General features: G+C 38.3%; 1 protein-coding gene and 1 long non-coding RNA gene across 3 annotated transcripts; one reads left to right on the forward strand and one right to left on the reverse strand.

Annotated features, from left to right (window-relative positions):
* The first annotated feature begins 220 nt into the window (after positions 1–220).
* LOC107751439 (uncharacterized) lies at positions 221–7,469 on the forward strand. Of its 2 annotated transcripts, none has more exons than XR_001641241.1 (5): positions 221–258; positions 962–1,118; positions 1,246–1,488; positions 2,018–2,157; positions 6,494–7,469. It is a non-coding gene; the product is annotated as an uncharacterized LOC107751439 (long non-coding RNA). The 2 variants fall into 2 exon arrangements; XR_001641242.1 differs by lacking the exon at positions 221–258 and adding an exon at positions 411–550.
* Positions 7,278–12,963, reverse strand: LOC107751438 (transcriptional repressor scratch 2-like). The gene is made up of 2 exons (XM_016567171.1): positions 12,543–12,963; positions 7,278–9,362 (listed from the first exon to the last, which is right to left on the reverse strand). The coding sequence occupies exons 1-2, from the start codon at positions 12,688–12,690 to the stop codon at positions 8,578–8,580; spliced, it is 933 nt and encodes a 310-aa protein (XP_016422657.1). The 5' UTR covers positions 12,691–12,963; the 3' UTR covers positions 7,278–8,577.
* Between the last annotated feature and the right edge of the window lie 10,998 nt (positions 12,964–23,961).

The raw sequence follows: 23,961 nt of genomic DNA on the forward strand, positions 1-23,961 counted from the left end.
ACGAAATTATTAAGAAACGTGTGTGAATATTTCCTTAACCAGGAACATCAAAGTGCCTTTTCCAAAAATGTGTATTCTTTAGAGCAGGGGTGCCCAACCCTGCTCCTGGCGATCGACTGTCCTGCAAAATTCAGCTCCAACCCTAATCAAACACACCTGAAGCAACTAATTAGGGTCTTCAGGATCACTTAAAAATTAAAGGCAGGTGTCTTTGATTAGAGTTGGAGCTGTGCCTCCAGGACCAGTTGGGAACCACTGGTAGTGTGTGATTTGAAAATTTAGTGTAATCTCATTCTTGATATGTAAATCTCTCAGTTATGAATGCCTCTCTGTGTTGTTGTTCCAAGCATTTGAATTAAAAAAAAAAAAAACGAGCCATTAAATCAGTCAAGAAACAACATTCTACATTCACTAGAATGATTCATTCAAAATACACTGATTCAATTTACTGATTCAAAACGGTCAACGGTTGGCTAGCTTTTCTTCGCTTGGATTATTTTCGTTGGTGCAGCTAAAATGGGCAAAGTACCGGCGATATTGTGTCTAAAATGTAAGTTGCTTAATATTAACGTATTGTTTGTTGAAGATGTTGTGTAAAATCAATATCGCAATGTAATACTAACACGGCTGTGATTACCTCAGCACACTTGCTAGTGTAGTATTGATGTAATATGATAAAGATACAGGTAATATTGCTGTACATAAACTGCGTAACGTTAATGCATATTGAGTATAACTGGATATTCTTACTTTGTAGCATGACCTGATTTTATTCCGTTGTAGTTGTTTTTGTTTTGTTTTGTTTTTGAAAAATCGGGGTATTTCTCTCTTTTTTTTAATCTAACTACATGTGAAGGTATCTTAAGTAAAATATGAGATCATTTACAAAAAAATGTCATACTTCTCACCTAGTGTCTGATGTCTGAATCCTTGTTCTGCAATTTCTGATTTTATTTCTAAGCTGGCCAAAAAAGTCTTCCCAGAAATGATCAGTTATTTGTCTAAAAACTGGCCTGACAACATAACCGTTGCCATAAGCCAAGAAAATCTACAACAAATTTATCTCTGCAGTACACTGGACATTTGGCATAATGAGGAATGAGATCTGTCTACAGTAGGTGAGATTTTCTTTTTCTTTTTTTCTTTTTTAGAGCTAAGCTCACTCTGTCTCTCACCGTGGATCATTAATGGAAACGAAAATGAACATTTGGATCTCTAAATGCTGTGAACTGATTCTTCTGACAGGAGCAGAAGGGACGTTTGGACCTACTGCCAGCAGGCTGTAACAGACAGATGGGTTTTCACACAAACAACAGAAAACATCAAGAGCAGTCAGGCTGGCACACACAGAAGAAGAATCAGCAAAGGGGAGAAAGTCTGGATAATGAGGCACTGCTAGCAGGAGATGATAATTCACTTTGTGCTGTGAGAAGACAAACTGTCCACTCCGTTTATAGAGGTCAACTCCGTAGTTGCAAAAGTCATATGGTGGGTTCACTAATAACATTTAGCGAATTGTTTTATCGTAATTGTACTATGAGCACCATCAGGTTTTGAAAATGTATAGTTGTTTAAAGGAAATGACAATTAAATTATAAAAAAGACTTAAAATCACACTAAAACGGAAGTAGCAACAGATCTTTTCTTCTGTATTGCAAATGAAACAGATTATTGAAAAAGAAAAATATTTGTAGGGCAGATACCTAGTTTTATTCATCAGTTACTGATTGGATGGAGTCAGGTCTGAATGTGTGCTTGCAGTACATTGTCAGATGGGCAGAGTTTAAGTGGACTAAATAATCAAGTTATGACATTTTTATGACTACAAATTATGAGATCAGTAAATGGAACATGAATGAATGAATTGATCACAGTAGGATCAATAATATGCATTTGGAAAATAGATTAATATCATGCCGATTTTACCAAATTTTTCAAATCTTATCGCAAATAAATCTCATTGGCTGTATTTTTATTTTTCAAGAACCATCGCTAATATTGTTGCTCCCGATTGTAGGATATTTGGTACGCAAACTGTGATCTGACTGCAGTGAAACATAATAACCAGCAGATGGCAGGCAAACATCAGAATCCTTTTGATATGACGGCATCAGAACCGCATATCAATGAAGTTTTGCAAGCAAAAGACAATACCAAGTAAGTACTGACATCCAGATATGCAGCACAAATGTCATTATCAGTCCCTAACTAAAAATATGTGGTGATACCATGGTACAGTAAAAATATGTGGTGATACCATGGTACAGTGATGGCATCAGATGCTGTAGTACTATCATATGCCATAGTATTATATGGCACACGCACAGAAAATGATGCCATTAACATAAAACTGTCAAAAAAGGTAACAAATGGGAACACAAATAATATATATGCTGTAGTTTCTGTTCTCCACTATATGATGACTTCTGCTTCTGAGACCCCCAAAAATGTGAAAAGGGTACAAAAAAAGATGCTTTTTGGCAACAGACTGGTGTAGTTACAGTATCTCAGATCCAGCCAAACCCCTAACCCTTTGATGGAGCACTTTACTAATGAGTTGTTTCAAGTAACACTTCTAAAATGTGAAGTGTTGGGAGGCCTCTGGGAGCAGGATTGAGAAACACTGAGCAGTATCATTGTGTTGGTCAATATCCACACGTACAAGTGAGGGTGAGCCAGGGGAGGATTAGGTGCTCTTATCTCTTAAAGGGTAATCAGTAACTACTGTAGCCTACTAAATACATCCATGACCAGAGTATTTGCACACACACATTTGCATATACTAGTGACACCACATGGATTTCATCATATGAAGGCACTCAAACACTGGAATTCTCTTTTTACATTGTTCTCGTTTCTTGTATTAGGATCAGTGATAGAAAATAAAACCTCATGTCATCCTCAACGTCATGTGCCAGTAAAGGGTAAAGCTCAGTAGGACAGCGTGTTATCAGGGAGTTGAGTGGTTTAGGGTTGCATGTTCAATATTGCAGATGATGGTGTTTAATAATTGATTCTTATGAAATCTAATGGCAGCATCACCACAATAAGACTTCAGTTACACTGACCTCTTTATTCAGAGTGATACTCGCTACTAAACCTGGACCAATGTTATATTCCTTCATAAGGAAAGTATCTGCATAAAGGTCTCTAACTATGTTTAATATAGTAAAATGTATGTGACGTAATTAAATAATTACTTTGTAGGTTTTACGTAACATTACAATTTAAATATAATTAAGTCTAATTCAATTAAAATCTACTATATGGAATCACTCACAAAAAATAGTTTCTAGTACCCACAAAAAAACTAATTGATTTTACTTGTAAGTTTATACTATTTAGGGGACTTCTTAAGGGAGAAAGAAAGGGCCTAACCTAACTCAAAATGAATTAAATTTTATAAAATAAATTTTATTAAAAAAAACAATATGGCTTTGTTATGCTGATAAAATGTCAACTATACATAAGAAACAGTTATAAAAATTATACAACCGTAATCAGTACTGGTCTGAGCAGCGGCTCAGGGTTTGAATTTATGAGTTTATATTAAGGTAAATGTTTACTAAATGTGATCATGGATGGATCATTTTGTACTAACTAACAAGTGTAACAGTTTGTAACCAAATGTTTGAGAAAGTATTTGAAAAAACATATTTATCGCCTACTATTCTGACCGTTGGATGGTTCTTTTCTCAATCAATGTTTATGGAATTTATGACTCTGCCTGTACATACATGAAAGTAGTAAACCAAGAGCCGAACGTATCCTATATTTACATTTTTAGAAGCACCAGTTAATGAATATAGCAATGTCATCCATTAAATCAATCAGTCAGGCAGAAACCGAAGCCGTGCTAAAACACTGTAGGACAGTGAAGGACATAATGGTCAACTCGTGTTTCCGGTTTCTTGGATATCAGTCCTCCTCTGTCCTGATGACAGTCTCTCTCCCTCAGCATCAGTAATCAGACTCATTCAGCTCTTGAGTGCTGCATCTTGGTAAGGCCAGGGTGTAACATAAAATCAATGTTTCATTAACATTTAATGACTTGGACTGCCTTAACAGCACCAGGACAGATGCATGTGCGCCAGGTTTCAGAGTGACTTTAGCTGCTGACTTGATTACAGTTTGAATGTTCTTCCGATGATAGTTACAGCACTGATGCTTGTAGGAAAAGCTGATCCCAGATCAGCAGCGCCATTGCTGAGATATGTAGGTGTTGTCAGGGAGGAACACAGGAAGAAGTCGCTCATTCATTCTGATTTGTGACTCTGTAGTCTTGTGTTTGTGATCAGAATTTATATCCGTCTAACAGTAAGAAGAACAGACTACAAGCACAGTTCTACCAATGCAGGGGTTTTAAACTGGGGTCAGGGGTCCGTGAGTGGAATCTAAAAGCACTTTCAGTGTACGTTTCATACGTTTCATTTGAGAGAAAGTAAAACATTTAGTCAAATAAAAAAGAGGCAACAGACTGCTTGTGCTATTGATTTTATTGTTCATAAACATCACTATTGGCTTTACCCTTCATAACAGGCAAAATGTAATATTAGAAGTGGAAAAATCTTTACGGTTTTACACAGGGAGGCAGGAAGATAGAGAGAGAAGGCAAGGGAAAAGAAGAGACAATCTGAAATCTCTCAAGGACCATATGGAGGGCTGTGAGTTGCCTACCATATGCTGAAGGCTTTTGTTATGGAAATAAGTTTATTTTTTTGGCACTTCATATTATTGTTCAGCCAGGCTGGGCACTTCCACAAAAGAAGAAAAAAAACAGGAGAGAAAAAGAGGGACCGAGACAAAGAAATATGTGTAGATCCTAGTGAACAGAGAGAGAATGATTAGCATTGTTAATATTGCTGGTAGCTACAGCAGGTAATGAGCTAATGAAGTCCCTGATCCTGTTCAGCCTGTCCAGGGTTAAACGGCTCAGAAAAGGTAAAAGCAAAGGGATCTGCTTGCATGCGGTGTCTCATTATTGCTGAGATCTATATACATACATATTTACACTTGCTTCAGGAAAAAAAGCATTCACTTTCTCATTCTCTTCAGTTATCTCACGTTTCTGAACATTTGTGGAAAAATGAATTTTCTTAAAACAAAGAGATGGTGGTAGTCCTTTGGAATAGTATTTAAAAGATCTCATCTACATTACATCAAGCTTTGCATAATTAGAATTGACTCTGAATTCAAGCCTTATTACAATGGAAAATATCCAGATGGATATTCATAACAGATAGTCTGTTGATTCTTCACAGCTGTGGGTGTGTCAGAAATATGAGGGGATGATTTAGGAAAAAAAGCAGGGTGAATGTCCATTAGGGTCAGAAATGAATAGGATTTGGAGCAAGAATACCACAAAATGTGCTCCAGATATTTAAAATGAGAGGACACATTTCTATATGATATATCTGTTAGATAACATTTGTATATTTTTCATTTATGCTACCATTCAAAAGTAAGATTTTTAAAAAATGTTTTTAAAGTCTCTTAAGGCTGCATTTATTTGAACAGTAATACTGTAAAAATGTTTTATTGTGAAATATTTTTACAATTTAAAAGAACTGTTTTCAATTTAATATATTTTCAAATGTAATTTATGATGGCAAAGCTGAATTTTCAGCAGCCTTACTCCAGTCTTCAGTTTCACTTATCAATGTTGAAAACAGTTAATATTGCTGCTTAATATTCTTGTGGAAGCCATGATATTTTTTTTCAGGATTCTTTGATGATTATAATGATTGTTTATTTGAATAGAAATCTATTGTAAAATTCTAAATGTCTTTACTGTCACCTTTGATCAATTTAATCAGTTGAAACCCCAAACCTTTGAATGGTAGTGTGTGTGTGTGTGTGTGTGTGTGTATATCATAATATTCTATTCTATTGGTCTGTGTACCTTATTCTGTCTAGAATAAGGTACACAACCAGTGATCAAGTATTAATTTTTTAAGTAAAAATTTTCCAGCTGTTCCAGAGGGTGCATTTTTAATTTTAATAGCTGTTATTATATTTCTGACACTGATGTCCATCAACAATGAGTGTGAAATACCATGCAGAACTCTGCTAAGACACGTTGAGACACAGCTTGCCAATGTACGAGGTCAGGAATGGGTGGAAAAGAGGCGAAGAGGAGAAGAAAAGTGGGAGGAGAAACTAATTACCTATTCCCCACAGGTTTTGGCCCATTACTGAGATTGTGCCGTCCTTTTTATAATATGCAAAACGCTGACAGAGCCTTTGGCTGGTGCTGCACGACCTTCCTCACAAGGTCAAACTCAGACTCAATTATGCTCTCAGACTACTGTCTGTCCACCAACACCTGTTAACCCTTTAGGGGAGTGGACGCAGCCTCAGTTCACTCTGACATGAGCTGCATCATATATGCTGATGCATATTGTCCTATGCAAGGTTTCATTCCTCAGGATGGTGCTAAATTTAATTTTATTATAAAATAAGTAGCTTTGTTTCCGCTTTTTCTACTTCACAGGAGAGACAGCAAGGAGACCGCTGATTTACACTGTCGCATTCTGATTGCACTTCTCATCCTTTCATCTCCAAACATGTTTCAGATCTTTATTATACAGGCATCAGCACATTGGCGCCATATGCTCAGCTATTTCCATCAATGCTGCCATTAAGCCTCTATTTTGTTTCATCTCGGTCCTGAACACAGCACTCCTCTCTCCCAAACACTGAATAATCCATCCTGATTGGCCATTCAGGGAGGTCATTATTTCTGGGTCTAGGATTTGGGACTTCTATTTCACATGTCACTGAAACTCTGTCATATTCATGTCATCGTTTGTCGGCCGCAGCTTATGATGGGATTTATTTGGACCGCTAAAGCCAAATTCATGAAATATGTCATGTTGTGGGTTAGTCTTTTTATAATGGCATTCAAAACTATTGCTGATACATAAGACAGTTATATTAAGTCTGTGATAATAGTAAAAATTCTGTTAGAAAAAGGCTTATTGCGGCTGATTTTCTTATTAAAATGTTGTTTAAATTTGTAAGTACAAAAAGAACAAGAATTTTATTATCTGTCGAGTTCGATTTGCACTTTCAGGGATTAATATATTAATGAATGTTTTTGTTGGTGTTCACATGTAAAAGAGATTTCTCGATTACTAAATTGTTTGGCATTTGGCAATGAGATGAACTGTGATGTCACAAATGTGGGTGGAGTCACACATACACACCATATGTAGACATTCTGGATGGTCTTAGCAAGAAATGGAGTTCTAGAAACGACGAAATGGAGAGTGACCTTCGAGATATTAAGGAGGTTTTTGTTTATTGCCCTACATTGACTGCTAACAGGACAGCTGTGATTATACAAGTTGCTGTTCCTAAGAAGAATTATTGCCCATTAAACAAAGCATCACACCTGAATTCATCTGCTTTCAAACACTGCATACCGTCCCTTTCAAAAAAAAGAATAAAATCCCTCTACAGCTGAATCATGCATATAAAGATTTTCATTAAAGAGCAGCATCTTAAAAGTTCAACGGCAGTTCAGTATCCAATAACACAGAGAGTTATCGACCAAATAAATAAATAAATAAATAAGTAGATAGATAGGTACATAAATAAATACACATTAAATAAATAAGAAAATGAAAATAGTGCATAAATAAATACATAAATACTGGAATGGTAGAAATGAGGTTTGTGTGATGGGCGCTTTGAGAGCGTGGACAGAGCAGAGGTTAGAGGTCATACCTGCCTCTGGGTGAGGTAATCATGGAGCAGGAAGACAAGGGGCGGAGCTCCAGGCATCTGGAGCACATGCAGTCTGTTTTAGTGTGAGGAAGCCCAGCAGAGCGAGCAGAGATGTTGTTGAAAGTCCCTGTCGTCCGTATTTTGAATGTTTCGAATGTTTGGAGATCATTGAAATATTTAGTCTTGAGTGCTGTTTCCTCCGTATGGTAAACACAGAGTGATGGTCGCTCTGGTCGAATAGTTACTGGACATGATTGGCACAATAAATAAATAAACAAATAAATAATGGAACCAAGAAATAGCAGGAAACTTTGAATATAAAAATAACAATTATAAATAAAATACCAAAAGTGTAACAAAAGTTTGTACCTTTTCAGAGGTCTACAATCTTTTTTTTTTTTCTTTTTTGCAAATACTGTCATTATTCATATTTTCATAAAAAGTTCATGTTGGCAGTTGCAAAAGAATTCAAAATAAAAGAGCAGCATAAAAATACAAATTGATTTCATTTCTCAAAAAGCACAAACCTGTTGCTGTCTTTGTCTTTTTATGATTTACTATAAAACATCAGGAATCTAAATATTATTACTATCGTTATTAATAGTATTATGTTCATAAAAATTTGCATGCCAAGCCTCATAATTGTACGTGTCTATATGAGAGGGTCTTTTTTTACCAAAGAAAAAAATCCAGCATCTATTCATTATTGTCTTCTTATTATTGGGTTGGTTTGGTTTTTTTCTTGGTGAAAATATTGCTTTCTAAAAAAGGGAAAGTGGGGTCTGTGAAGGGAGTCTCTGGGGGGATTTTTGAGAGCGTTAACTCATCTTCATCTTTTCTCTTTTGTTAATTCTCGGAGCCAGACTCGTCCTCGTCTCCGGAGCCTCTGAAGCAGGCGGACTCATAGTGCTTGTTCAGGTAGGACTTCAGCGCGAAGGTCTTATTGCAGCGCTTGCAGCGGTAGTGTTTGAAGGCCGAATGCGTCTGCATGTGCGCTCGTAGGTTGGACCGGTCGGCGAAGGCTTTCCCGCAGTGGGCGCAGGCGAAGGGTTTTTCTCCCGTATGCGATCGCATGTGCCCCTGAAGCAGCCAGGGCCGGCTGAAGGCTTTGCTGCACACGTGACATTTGTGCTTGAGGTTATGAGTGAGGATGTGCATGGCCAGCGCCGGCATGGACACGTAAACCTTGTCGCAGGTGGGACACTTGCGTGCCATCTTGCTGTCAAGGCTGCGGTGGGTCTGCTTGTGTCGGCTCAGGTTGGATGAAGTGGCGTAGGTCTTTCCACACTCGTTGCAGGTGTGTCGGGAACCTCCGTTGTTCACCGCCGCCACTTCTTTCTCATCATCGGCAGCTTTCCTTGCTTCTGCGACCTCTCCCTTCCTCCTTGAACGGCCGTCAGATATGAAGAACGCGTCCATGGTGTAACCCTCGCTGAGAGATTCGCTCTCGCTGTTGAAGTATCCGCGGGCCGTGAGGCCGGACTGGGGGCTGTCCGGGTGCTCCAGGTCCGGTTGGCAGTACTCCCCTCCTCCGCTGCTGACTGGGGAGTACAGTGGATCCGAGCTCAGCTTCATGTCGGCCTGCTTCTCCTCTGTGTATTCAGAAGGGCTGATGCAATCCTGGATGTAGCCTGCAGCAGAGCAGAGAACATGAATAGGTTATTACCTCATTGACCTTTCACTTCTACACTGAACTCAAGGTGTAAAGCAATTAAAGACACAAATGAAGTACACTACAGACACAATGTGAATGTCTGACACAACAAAATAAAAGTACAACAAGTGCAATGACAAATACACTGTTAAAAATAAAGGTTCTTTATTGGCAACTGTGTTTCCATGAAGAACCTTTAACATCCATGGAACATTTCCATTCCAAAAAAGGAAGAAAACGGTTCTTTTGATTATTAAAATGTTCTTCACACAAAGGAAAAATAAAGGTTCTTTTAAGCACCAGTCACTGAAAGGTTCTTTCAGGATCCCAAAATAGTGTGGCATTGCTGCGAATGTTCCCCTTTTGGAACCTTTATTTGTAAGAGTGTAAATACCTGTTTCAGTGATATAGTTTGTATGGTGGAAACCAATTTTTAATACAGATTTTTTTATTTATTTGCCTATTACCTTTTTATTAATGTATTCATTCATTCATTTTTTATTTAATTTGACATAATGTGACTTCTTATCTCAACATTGCGAATTTGTTTTCACAATATGAACTCTTAGCTCACAATTGTGACTTTACATATTGCAATGTGACTTTGTATCTCAAATGAGAGTTTATATTTCATAGTATGGCTTTATATCTCACAATTGTGATGTTATTTCTGATTTTAAACTTATTTATTTTTTGCTATGAGGTACAAATGGGCTTCCACAGTTTCTGATGGCTGTTTGAGGACTAATGCATAGCTCATTCATGTAAGTGTGTGTGTGTGTGTGTGTGAGAGAGAGAGAGAGAGATTGAGACCCAAAGGGTTTTAACATGGTTAATGGCTAATTAAGCAGGTTAACTGTGGTGGAAGCATAACTGTCTCTCTTTCTCTCCATTATCTGAGGCCTTCCTTAGAGTTTTGTGTTTATATGTCCACTGTGCACAGCATAATCTGTTAAAAGTGGAAGTAAAGAGAGGTTGACATTATGAATGGATTTAAACCGTTTTAAGGAAATCTGGACTTTACAAAACACTTTCACTTCTCTCTGAAGAGAACCGAAGCTCTTTCCCAGATTTCAAAACATTGAAATTGTTCCAAACATTGAAGTATATTACAAATGTATTTCCTAATACAGGACATCTTATTACCTTTCTATCTGCTGAAGCAAATAAACTCCCTCCTAACTTATCTAAACTGATTATGGAGCCCTCTGACCATGAAGAGCGAGTCTTAATGCATCGTGAGGGTCATTCAGGAGCTGCTAAAAGGATTTCTGGCAGCCGTGGGGCTCAGACACGTTTATTGCCATTGGAATTCCACCGACATAATACACCTTCCAAGGTGCCATGTCTTCAACAAAATGTTTATAATTAAATCTGTGTGCTAAAATGGAAACCCAAAAGGCATTAAATGCAGTGCAGTATCTGCGTAAGCTAGTTATACAGTGAGACTGAAGACAGCAATGAGCAATAAGGACGCAGCTGGCCAGTAGAAAGATCAACAGGATCAGCAGAGAGACTGAGAGGATGTTATTTAGGATATATAACTACATTGTCCACACGTTGTCTTAGGGGTTTTTCATAATCATATTTTCTGTCAGAACATCTGACTATAGGTATTGTTACCAAAGTAAAACTGTGGTATTAGCAAAGAAAGAAAGAAAGAAAGAAGCTTGCACAGTTTGAATAAATAGCATAAATAATCTGAATATAACTATAATATAGTAATACAATCAATAATATAAAATAAGTAATTCAGTAATGCTATTGTCACGACACACACACACACACGAGGATTACCGGAACTAAGGAGCGAGGAGACGAGGAATATACGAAACAGTCTTTAATCCATGGAACACAGGGTACATAAACACAGGAGACAGCAGGAAACACATCCACGCAACGAGTAGACCAGACAAAAGGGAAACTGAACAGGCAGGAACTTAAATACAAGGGTAAGGCGAGCTTGTCTTCGGAGCGGCCGGCGAACTTGACTTCTGAGCGGCCGGCGGGCTTGTCTTCAACGCGGCCGGCGGGCTGGAGTGAGCCGTGGCCGGCAGGCATGACAACGGCACGGCCGGCGAACTTGACAGCGGGGCGGTCCTCAACACGGGCAGAAGAAAAGGGAAAACAAAAGATGACAAAAAACAGAAATAAAAACACGGGAGAAGGGGCGCCGCAGGGCGGCGCCCGTTCCGGGATCCATGGCGGATCTGGCTGCTCTGGGCGTCATGGCAGATCTAGCAGTTCTGGGAGCCATGGAGTCTTCGGAGCGGCCGGCAAACTTGACTTCGGAGCGGCCGGCGAGCTTGTCTTCGACGCGGCCGGCACACTGGAGTGAGCCGCGGCCGGCGGGCATGACAACGGCACGGCCGGCGAACTTGTCTTCTGAGCGGCCGGTGGGCTTGCAGGGATGCTGGGCTTTACTCTGTGTGTGTGATGCTATTTGCCCTATTGTGTGTGTGTGCTGCTGCTGCATCATGTGACATAAGTCAGCGCTGCCTCCAGCTTCTCTTTCTTTTCATGTCCCTCGTTCTCCTTCGAGCCGTACAGTACAGTCCTCGGATGTCTCCATTGGTGTCAATGATGGCTGAAACCCTACCTCCCCCTCCACCACTTAGATTCATGTACCCGGAAGCAGGAGAGTGAAAAAGAGAAATAGTGCGATGAGGCAGAAAAGGAGGATGGGGGAGGAGAGCGAGAAAGAGAGAGTGCTGTTGGGAGGGGGGAGGGTTTGGATCGAAACTCAAGGGCAGTATCAGCTAAGGACAAACACATCAGCCCCACAAAGCAGCGTGTTAGTGTTAGCATTAGCTGTTAAACACAACAAACTGGTATCAAGCCCGCTTCATACGGCTTTATTCGCATAAGCTGATCGCGCTGCGTGACCTGATTTGTGTCGCCATGAGTCAAAAAAACAAAAACAAACAAAGTCTGGGGGGCACAATGGAGGACAGGGCTGGGGGTGAAAGGATGGAGGGTTTTACGGATTAGTTCGCAACAGAACGGAAAGCTTTATGTAACATCTGTTGGACTCTACGCACAATGTTCGAAACACACAACAGATATTTTTTGTAGGCTATACCATTTGAGAACATCAAGCACATGAAGTGAAGCTACTGTATCTGTATTTAATAATATATTTAGGCATCACACTCACCGTTTTCGCAAAGCCGGACGCCCAGGCTGGAGCGAGAGCGTGTGAAGGAGTCATCGAGATGATGATGATGATGATGGTTAGACGCTGACACGGGAGATGAGGAGAAATCATCCAGTTTGATTTTCTTCACCAGGAATGAGCGAGGCATGGTTCACACACGGTCGCACAGACGCACCAGAAATCCTTCACATCGGCCGCAGACAGAAAACAAACCCTGGTGAAAATCGTCCCGAATGAAATCCAGTGTATACAAAAAAAGATCCACGTCCCAGAAACTAAAAAAAAAAAGGTGACTAGATAAAGAAAAAAATGAGCACGCAGGAGAAGAGAGAGATGTCTGGTGCCTGCTACTGTACACACACACACACACACACACCTGCTTACGCTGCTGAAAAAAAGAAAAAATTCACTTGTTCAGCACTGGATAGCTCCTGGCCTGCGGCTGAGAGGAGGAAGAGAGAGAGAAGGGAGAGAGAGAGAGAGAGAGATAGGAAGAAAGAGAGACAGACAGACAGAGACAGGAGAGACTGAGAGACTAGCTGAGATCAGCAGTCAGGCAGGTTTTATAGAGGCAGACGGTGGGAGTGAGATCAGGTGGTACATCGCAATGGAGCTGCTCAGCATTAATCCATCAAACATCCCTCGGGACACACATCACATTACTACTGAACCGTCTGTGCCTTCACACACGCAGACAGACAGACCCCCCTCTGATACGCTCCCTCCCCTTCCCAAACACCCCCATTCTGTGAGAGAGAGAGAGAGAGAGAGAGAAAGGGAAAAAGAGAAGGAAAGGCCTGAAATGTCACACAGTCTTAAAATGAGTTGATACAACAACCAGCGTACATTCTGTTCGGTTCCCTTCCGCGTCTTCTGTCCCGTCTGTCTGGCAAGCTGTACTCGCTTCGTTTTTCTTCTGTAAATCTGCAGTGTCAACTAGAATTTGTGTGTTAGCTTTTATTTTTATATTTTTAGTTTTCATTTTAATTTTAGTTTGTTTTAGCAATTTTGTTATGTGCTTTTGTCATTTTTATCAGTGTTTTTTTCTACATAGATTTAGTAAATTTCAATTTTAGTTTTAATCATTTTAAGTTTATAGTACTTTAGCATTTCAGTTATTTGTCAAAGCAACATTTCTCATTTTCATTTAAGTTTTCTAAGTTTAAGTTTTTTAATATGAATGTTATTTGATTTAAGCTTTATTTCAATTACGCAGAACATTTTTTTTAAGTTTTAGTTAATAATAACAACAGTGTTTTAAGTTTATGCAGATTCTTGGACAGTAGTAAATAATGATAACTGTTATGTGGAGAAATGTTAGACTTTATGAATCAATGCAATTTTGAAGCAGATCTCCAGTACAGTATGTTGAACACACACATACATTATCAGTGTGCACAATGATGATAAGTGCAGGCCACAGTTACTATGAATGGAGCTTCATAGGACAGGATGATGTCGGCATCTGCCTGCATGCTGCACCATTTATGTTCTTCATGTCTTTGTGCTCACATGTAAAGCAAGTGTGAGTCTCTCAAACCGGCCCCCCATTCACTTAATGAAGTGTCTGAATACACCACACGCCACTCTCGCCCTCCCTTTCTCTCCCTCTGACCAGTTTTCTAAAATAATTATTATACACACACATATTCGATATATTTAGGATCATTTTTATTATATTATTTCAGATTGCCATAATATTATTTATAATATTTATTTATAATATGTTGTATATGCACATGCATTGAAATGTAAATATTAAATAAAATAAGATTTTAAAAAATTTACAATTTTATAATAAAAGCAGGTGATTTTTATGTTTGCAAGTATTATATTAATATAAAAATCTCTCTTCATAATTATATAGGTTACATTATATTCATATTATTAAATCACATTAATATTAATGTTTCATATACATATAAATATATATTTGAGGCTTGTTTATTTTGCATATATTCATATATTTAAGTAGATCTACATACTTTATATATTTACATTTATTGCAGCTGTTTATTACTTTATATGTATTACAAATATTAAATAATATAAAAATAAAGAACTGTATACACTCTTTATGTGCATAATTCAGATTCTATATAATTTTATGAATATTTATATAATATTGGCTAACATAAATATTATTAATGGTTTGCATATATAGAATGTTTATATGTAATTATTCATTTATGTATACATATTTACATATATGTGATATTATTAATCTTACTTATTAAATGATTTATTTGCATATTTATTTACATGTATCTGTGTATACATTAGATATATTTACATTTTTATAATCATCCATTTGTTGCAATAATCTTAATAATCTGTCAAAATCACTGAAATTATCAACAAGTGAAATGTTACAGGTTGTGTGTGTGACCACCCAACCTCGTTCACACAAAGAGAAAAAATCCTGATCTTTCATTTGAGCATCTGGTCAGTGCCCCAGGACAGGCGGTTCCCTTCACACCCCCACCCCCACCCCAGCGCCTGCGGGCCAGAGGGCCAGAGGGCCAGATCAGGTCTGCCTGCTGCGTGCTATGAAAGGCTTTGGGTTTCATCCAGTGATTATTGTTTGGGGGGATTTACTCAGTATCTCCATCTATCTCATCCTCAGATGAGGCTACTTTTTCCTCTCTCTCTCTTGCTCCATCACTCTCTTTATCTCACTCTATCCCTGTTTCTTCCTCCATCCCTCTTTCTGGAATGCTTCCTGTTTCTCTGATCGCAGGTGTCTGATTCTCTTTGCCTCCGTTGTGGTTTCATTTATCCGGAAGGTTCTTCTTGCCCTGCTCAAAGGAGAAACACAAAACCCACGGTGGGAGATGCTCTCCTCCTCTTTCCTCCTTCTCATTACTGTCTCTCTCCCTCTCATGTTCATTCTTCATATCCTGCATTCTCTCATTGTTTTGTGACTTTGCAATTCATAAAACAGCACGGTTCCTTTAAATGTTTCTCAGTGATAAACTGGTTTGATTAGGTTTTTTAGATTTTTTTTTTCTGCTCATAATTACAACATTTTTCCCTGTTGAGCAGCTAAAGATCAGGACTTTCTGAAAACTCTTTCTTTGGTATTTCATCATCTTGCGCATAAAAAGTAAAGTTCAGGATATGTTGACCCAAAACTGCCTCTGTTTGTGCTTCTGCTTTCTCTGCTTCTTCACCATGATCCAAATTGTAACGTTTCATTGCTTTTAGCATCTCATTATTGATTTTTGATATTTTACTTAATCAGGTTAGCCATCATATTTAATTTGACATGAATGAAAATGAATATATTCTGAAATACAGAATGCAAAAGTGTTGGAGGAGTGTGAATGATTCTAATTGAATGGGATGACAGAAATAATTTATCTTTGTGTGAAGGAGAGGTCACTGGTGAAGAAGAATTGACACTTGTGGAAGGGCTTTACCTCTAATCACATCACTTCCTCTGTGTTTCACTCAGTCTTGGTGGCTAGTAGAGCCTCTCTGGGGCTGAGAGATACGAGCACAGGGGTTTAAAGATAAAGAGAGAGAGAGTATAGAAGTCCAGGATATTAGAGAAAGAAAGTGTCTCTCAATCCCTCAGTCTCTAAAACAGGCTCCAGAGATGCCATTTTGGGCCAGATGACAAATGGCTCCTGTCTGCATCGCTGAGGGAGAGAAGCATGCTGGGAGACTGCTCATTTCCACATAATTACCCTCCTTCTTTCTCTCTCAAGATTCAAGTTCCCTCTTTCTACCTCTGTTGCTCTTTTTTCTCTACGTTGTCCTCCATCTCTCCTTCTATATTCTCTGTCAGTACTAAGAGAGTTTCTGCTCTTAGGCTGCATCTGCTCAACAAAAGCATGTAATATTGATTTTCATTTTTCTTGTTTGTAGAGCACTTCAAGTCGAAGTTCTTTGACAGCATCATGTCCATCATCTAACTGGTCGAAACTGACAAACACTTGGGTTTCAGTGCAAAGCAACAGGTTTTGGTGGAATTTAAATCATTCTGATTTATACTTTCTGTACACCTCTTTCTATCATTTTTAATGGTTTTTGGTCATTATTCAGATGCTTTGGTATATATATTATTGGTTGGAATTGTACTGAAATTGAAATCATTGTAATTTATTTAGACTTTTTTAAACAGTGTAGGGAAATTTTTCAAATTTCAAAATAAATAAAAAACAATTGTCAAAATAATATTCGAAGACAAATTGAGGACTTATCTCAATTTAAATAACTGAATAAAAATGATATTACCTGCATTGCAAGAGCCAAATATGTAATTTTTTTTCTTGTAGCTTGTAAACTATAAATATGTACTATACTTATTTAAAATGAAAGAATAACGGCTTGCAAATTCTTAGCTGTTATTTCTTAACATCAGTGAATTTTATAATGGATCTAAAATGTCATTTAAGAAAGTAAGCTAACAGCTACCGTTCAAATTTCCCGACATCTTGATAAACAACAAAAATGCAGCTGATTCGGCTCTTTTTTGTGTTGGGTCGGAGATGTTACATATATAATTGATGCCGTTAGTTCCTTCTCAAAACATCTTCAGAGAATGAAGGACCCTTCAGCAATGCCTGCACTCAGCCAAATTACACTTAAGTTCCTGCTCAATATTTTAACAGGACTCTGGAGTCGGGTGGGAGGGAGTTAAATGATGGGGTGTTGGACGCAGGTGCCTTTATGTATCACAGAAGCACCAGGCAGAAGCTCTTGATGGCACGTCTAATGGGCCTCTTAGTTAAATATGATCTATTCAAATCCTAAACCCTGAATAACCCGTTTAAACGACACTCTTAACTCTTCCCACACACTAGACACTCCATTTCATCACATTTCCTTCTGCTTTCATAGCTGTACATTTACACAATATTTCGTTTTTCGGTGTTACCCATCGTGTCAACTTTAGCACCTAAAGGATCTCATTTTTTAAAAAGTAGTGCAGGATTTTGTTTACAAACTTCTTCCATGCAACTTTGAACAGTCAGAAGCACTAGATTAAGTGTCCGAGTCTGGAAATTCTTCTCTGCTCAGCCAGCCTGCAAAGAGAGCGCCATCATCATTACAGACCCACAATGCGGTCCAGAACAACTCTTCCGATTCTAGAACTCCCTCAGGGTCTGGAAGGTTATTTGATTTTTGTCTTAAAACATCTTTCTTAACACCTTAAAAATGTCAATGCACCTCAGCTCATAAAAGCCAAATAGACTTGAACCCACATAATCTGTTCAGATTGACTATTTTTATATGTTTGGGGTCACCAATTTTGACATAAACCTCGTGTTTGTCCCTTAAATTGTACTTATGTACAATTCATATACACTATCATTTAAAAGTTAGGGGCCAGTAAGATTTGTCTAAACAAATTAATACTTTTATTCAGGATTAAATTGATCAAAAGTGACTATTTAAATTAATTGCATTTGTTGCGTTTAATATGCATGTTTTATATCATTGTTTGAGACTGTACGGTGCCAACTAATAATTACTAATATAAATACACAAGTAGGGAAATGAGGAATATTAATCCGTGCCCAAAATAACACTGAGATCAGACTAGAGACATGGTGGGCTGGTTCTGATCCTCTCAGTTTTGTTCTGGAGTTGATTTGCAGCTTGTCAATGAGCAAATTGACTTCAATCTTCTTGGTTTTATTGGAGACTGACCCACTGAACCTAGAGATCTCTACACCTGCTACCCAAAACACACACACTTAAAGAGCTAAATAGAGGGAAGAGAGAGTGAAAGATGGTGTAAGTGTGCAGACGAGAGTGGTGCTGTTATCTAGTAAATCGGTCTGAATTGAAGCATCCTGCAGAATATGTGATGAGTGTGTGTTGTGTTTGAGTGTGTGATGGGGGTAGGGTGGCAAAGGAGGGGTACTCTTTGTTCCCAAATCCATCTGCTGGAACCTAACAAAGGGTAGTAAGGGAGGAGGAAAGAGAGGGAGACGGGGTTTAGGGGATGAGAAACACCACACAGATTGCCTGATGTTGAACGCTTGGTGTGTGTGTGTGTGTGTGTGTGTGTGTGTGTGTGTGTGTGTGTGTGAATTTAAAAAATGTAATCCAGTGCTAAAGGGATGGCAATGTAAAAAAAAACTCAGCTGTCTGCTATATTGTTGTTGTGGCTGTAAATAATCTTGAGCATTAATTAACACTTGTAAAAGAAGAGAGACATTTATTGTCTTTGAAGGACACCTCCTGTTGGACCTGAAGCTCTGTGTCCCTCACTGCAGTAAATATAAACGTGTCCATTAGCTGCTGTGGGGAATTAATGAATGTTCTTTTAGTCTTTTGATGGGTTATAACAGGTGCCTTTATGCTTTTTTCATCAGCATACTCACCAAATTCTGACATGTGTGACTGAGGGACTGGAACATGTGTGGAGGCTCAAATGAACCTGATTATGACCCTGGAAACATCACTGATTTGGCCAGGCATAAGATTAATTACCGCACCACCCAGGAGCACATTAGAGCGCTTTATTAGTCATATTTCCATGTTCCATGTGAAGTCAAGTCATTGACAGAGGAGGAAAAACATCCTGTATTGAGCCGTTATTTCAGATTTGTCAAAAAAGTATTCAAAAGCTTTCCAGAGTGCATGGAGAAAGAAAGGTCAGTGCCTCATTTCTGATCTATACAGTTTCAAAACCTCTCTTTTCAATCCCTCAGTCACCTTTTCTCTCTCCCTGCCTCTGAAACATTAAGGTCAGCCTTTGTAAATGTTTTCATATGTGTGATTTCTTTGTATAAGGAGGCATTTTAGGCCTTAGGCAGTTACATTAAAGCTGCAGTATGTGATTGCGAAAAGTAGACCAATCGCTTAAAACCAGCTGGCCCATAACCTTAATCCAGAATGAATAGCCTTGTCCAGGTTTGTGAGTGTGTGTGTGTGTGTGTGTGTATATATATATGAAAATATCAGCAAAATGAAGTTTGAATGACATTTATGTTTTGTTATTTTGAACTTGGAATCACTGTAAATATCGCATGGCACAATGACATCATCACTACATCAAACAGAGATCTCTCTCTCTTTCTCTCTCTCTCACTCACACATATATTCTCATTACAAGCTTAGCGTATTCTGCTCAGTTTTCCTCCTTATCTAGTTAAGGTCACTTTGTTTCTTTGTCTGAAATTTAAATGGAAATGTACCTTTATAAATATGTATGAGCATGATTGCCTTCCAGCACTCAGAGTAAAAATATTTAGCATCTTTAATCATGTTTATTCAAAGGTTTATCTTTCTGCACAACTTGGACTTCAGCACATAAGCTGAAATATCGGCTGTTTGGGCTCAGGGTGACCTTGCGGAGTACGACAGCTGTTGTCAGATCTGACTGTGTTGCACAACTCTGCTGGACTTGTGCAACATGTGAAAGCTGCAGCCAGCGCAGCAGAAACATGACCGATGCAAAGTTTATACTCATGGTGCGCACAAGCCCGTGGGGGAGCGTGATGTGCTGTCAGCCTTCAGCTCCAGGTGAGGAGTTTGGGTGTTATGGCATGACAAAAGAGCAGTGAGGTAGAATAAACAGCAGTGGATCCGTGAGATCGAGTCTCATTACAAACTGTCTATTGTAATATACCTGCACATACAACTGTCAATTTATATATTTTTATTCCTTATTTACTTGTTCTATTTTTTATTATCTGTGTTTTTTGTTCTGTCACTGTCATTCTGTTACACTGTGGAAGCTTCTGTCACGAAAACAAATTCCTCGTATGTGTAAACATACCTGGCAATAAAGCTCATTCTGATTCTGATTCTGAGCTGGGAGGCAAATGTTGGCCTGGATGTGAAAATCTCTCTATTGTCAGTGTCCTGAAATGTATGCATTCTGTTCTTTTTCTTTATTGACCTTGCGATATTAAATTTGGTAAGGAAAGTCAGAAAGTATTAAATGGATAGTTCAGCCAAAGAATGAAAATTCTGTCATCATTTTACTCACACTCAAGTTGTTCCAAACTTGTATGAATTTCTTTCTTCTGCTGAACACAAAAGATATTTTGAAAAATGTTAGTAACTAATCATAACAATACATCTATGCTAGTCTCGCGTAGCCAGACCTTCAGACTGAAGGCTGAAGGTCTGGAATCCATGGCAGCGTTCTTTGGCCAAGGCCCGCCCATGAGGCCATTTGACCTACATGTCAAACAACCAATCACAGTTCGTTTCGTTCAGCGGCACGTTTCGGGGCGTGGAAATGTCGCCACAATAACAGACCGGTGTGTAAAACTCTCGGACGTATTTTAAGATTCTGTGCCGCGAACTTTAAATATTTCACATACTTTTGAGAATCCAGCGTTTAGTTGATCCTGATAAGCGCTCGTCGTCACAGTTGTAAACACGACAGTTTTCTTCTTTCCACGACACACACATCTCCCAGAAATCCTGTATAATTCAACCAATCCGATGACGACTTCGAAACTCCTGAAGTGTTTCCACTTTTGTGTGCCATATGCATCAGACGTTTAGCCAACGTGGGCGTGACGTCTGAGGCTGAGACTACATCTATGCATGAACTAAATGATCATTATGTTTTACATAAACTTAAATATCTCACCTATGATTGAAATTGGGTGATATTACTAAAATTTAGATTTTATCAAACACTTGCAAGTTTGTATGCATAGATCATCATGATTCATTAGTGATTATTCAAATTCAAACTTCAATGAAATCTTCAATTCTGTACTTATTTTATTTATAAACTCTTAAAATCCATAATATAACTCTTAATTTATAAAGAGTTCAGGCAATTAGAGATCAGGATCCTCAATATGATTTTGTGATACTTTGTGACTTTGAACAGTACATAATTCATTCATTCATTCATTCATTCATTCATTTGTTGCTTAATTGATTGGGAGCTTGTGCTTTCTTCAAGATAATTTTGAACAGCATATCTAGATTTATTAAAATAAATGTCCCTTAGTTTCATTTTTGTCATCTAATGCCGTTGCAATTTATTTTTAGGTGTGGCTTTAACAGAATACAGGGAAGAAGACAGGTGTGTTCAGGACACCTGTTTAAAATGGGTTTAAACAGGATTTAAAATGGGTTTCATTTTAGGGTCACAGAAATGACACCCTTCACCTTTAGTGAAGTGAAAAAAACGTTTCTATGCCAGCCTGGACTGCAGTTACTTGTTATGGTTCAGGGGTCAGGGCTTTCATGGCAGCTTGTTGATTTCGTGCAAATTACCTTTTGCTGTGAAAAGCGTGAGAGAGAAAGAGTGATGAACATCATAAAACTCAATGACAGCAGAAGTGACTTGTGAAAGGTGAGGATCTCTCTGAAGGTTACCATGGTGATGAGCGCATAGTGTTTGGTTGGCTCTGGTCCAAATGGACACTCTCTCCATCCTTTCATTATGTGAAAGCTGCTAGTGTCCTTTCCAGACATGGGTAAAAATCATAAATCAGCAGGATGGGATGGAAGGAGAAAAAGAATGGAGGAAGAGATGAATGAATGGAAGGAGAGAGAAGAAGGTTGGAAAATAAATGGAGGAAGACAGAGACATATATATGTAGGATTGAAAGCATAGTCAGAGACAGAGAAGTTAAGCTTTTTTTAATGCTAGTGAGGATCCTGTGAATGTGGGAGATCTCTGTACTAGTCTTAGGGGTATTTGAGGTTTAGTGGGCTGTACTTGTTAAGTCTTCTCCTTTCATTTTCCCTGTATTTGGTTGTTTATTTGCCCTGTAAAAGTGCATTAGCTGTATTAACACCACAGTGCATAATAATGGATTCCTTCACCGGCATAATAGAGAGATAGCAAGGTTGTAAAAGTATCAGTGAAAACTGTCTCTTTAGTGCAGGTGTGTGTAATGTGGTGTTGACTTGCGCTTCATTACCTGTTACACTATCATGAGCCTCATGATTTAAAAAATATTAAGAAGGTAATTAACGTCAGTTCCATCAAGCCATTAAGTTTCCATATCATTAGATGAGTTTGATGTAAACGTCAGCAACAAAAACAGTGTTAAAGTTGGATCATTCATCTTTTATTTCACTGTACATTTTTATATTCACATCATACACTACCCCTTTGAAAGAAGTCTCTTATGCTGACAGAGGCAATATTTATTTGATTAAAAATATAGTAAAAAGCATAACATTGTGAAATATTATTAGGCAAGGCAAGGCAAGGCAAGTTTATTTATATAGCACATTTCATACACAATGGTAATTCAAAGTGCTTTACATAAAAGAAATGAAAAAATAATTTAAAACAATAATCACAACAATAAAACAAGGAATTTAAAACTTTGAAAATGATTAAAAAATTGATTTAAGAGGTTTAAAATGAATTTAAAACAGTTAAAAATAGAATTCCCAAAGAGTTGAATGAACAATCTACAGTATTAAACAGTACTCATGCTCAGTGTTGTTATATGGTGTAATTTCACTTTTACACTAAAAGTGCGGAATAAAAAAACCCGCCGAATTGTGTGGACTCCGCCCTGCAATGACTGCTGCCTCGCAATGCGACGACGCCATTTTTTCTTCAATCGACCTAGACGGTAAATTGGATTGCTTTTCTCTTTATACTTTTATACACATTATCAACAACATTTTTGTTGATAGTTTTACTCAAAATATGATTGGTGGTGAACACATTTAGAAATGACTAACTGCGCGTGTTTTTGTCAGGTTTAGTGTTAAGTTCGTGTTCGTGAGGTGCAGCGATGTAACGTTAAGTTACAGAAGAGTGTGAAAGTTTCTCATGCCGGTTCGATTTCCTGAAAAAAGGTGATTAATATTACGTGTAAAATAACTTTTTGGAATGTGCTTACAATTTATGTTATATATGCTTTTAGCTTCTTTTATTTTGGTTCGCTGACACATCCTCTCGCCTTCATTCCCGCCGAGGCCTGGTTTTACTACGAGTCTGGCACTGAGGTCTGAAGCAGCCACATTTGGCCGGTTTTCTACCCAAATGAGAGAATTCATCAAATGGTACATTTATATTTGTTTTTGAAAGCATTGAGTGTGGCATTTCGCAGTTTCCATGCTTTGAAACGGTAATAGTGGGACTGTTAAACATTAGGCGCTAAATATTTCGTTTTTGTGACGCATAACACCGTGTTGAAGTGTCTGTCTCGCCCGCTGCAAACGAGCAGTCTTTCTGCAGACAGAGCTGGCATAACGCGGAACATTTACCAGTCATTTGATTGACGTTATCTAATGCAAAACTCTGAAATTAGAGCGCGTTTAAAAACTTCCATTCGCCATAGGTTTAAGTGTGAACTTCGTAATCTGTACGTTGCTTGTTCTCGGCGCTGAATATCATGTCAGTCATGTCGTCATATCTGCGTCAAGACACAAACGCGCTACCATCAAGTTTTTCTTATGACAATTACGTTTATGCAAGCATCGTGAAAGTGAGTTAAAGGTACGTTAAACTGTA

The sequence above is a fragment of the Sinocyclocheilus rhinocerous genome, unplaced genomic scaffold (assembly GCF_001515625.1).
Source record: "Sinocyclocheilus rhinocerous isolate Xijiao unplaced genomic scaffold, SAMN03320098_v1.1 scaffold1654, whole genome shotgun sequence".
Classification (NCBI taxonomy): domain Eukaryota; kingdom Metazoa; phylum Chordata; class Actinopteri; order Cypriniformes; family Cyprinidae; genus Sinocyclocheilus; species Sinocyclocheilus rhinocerous.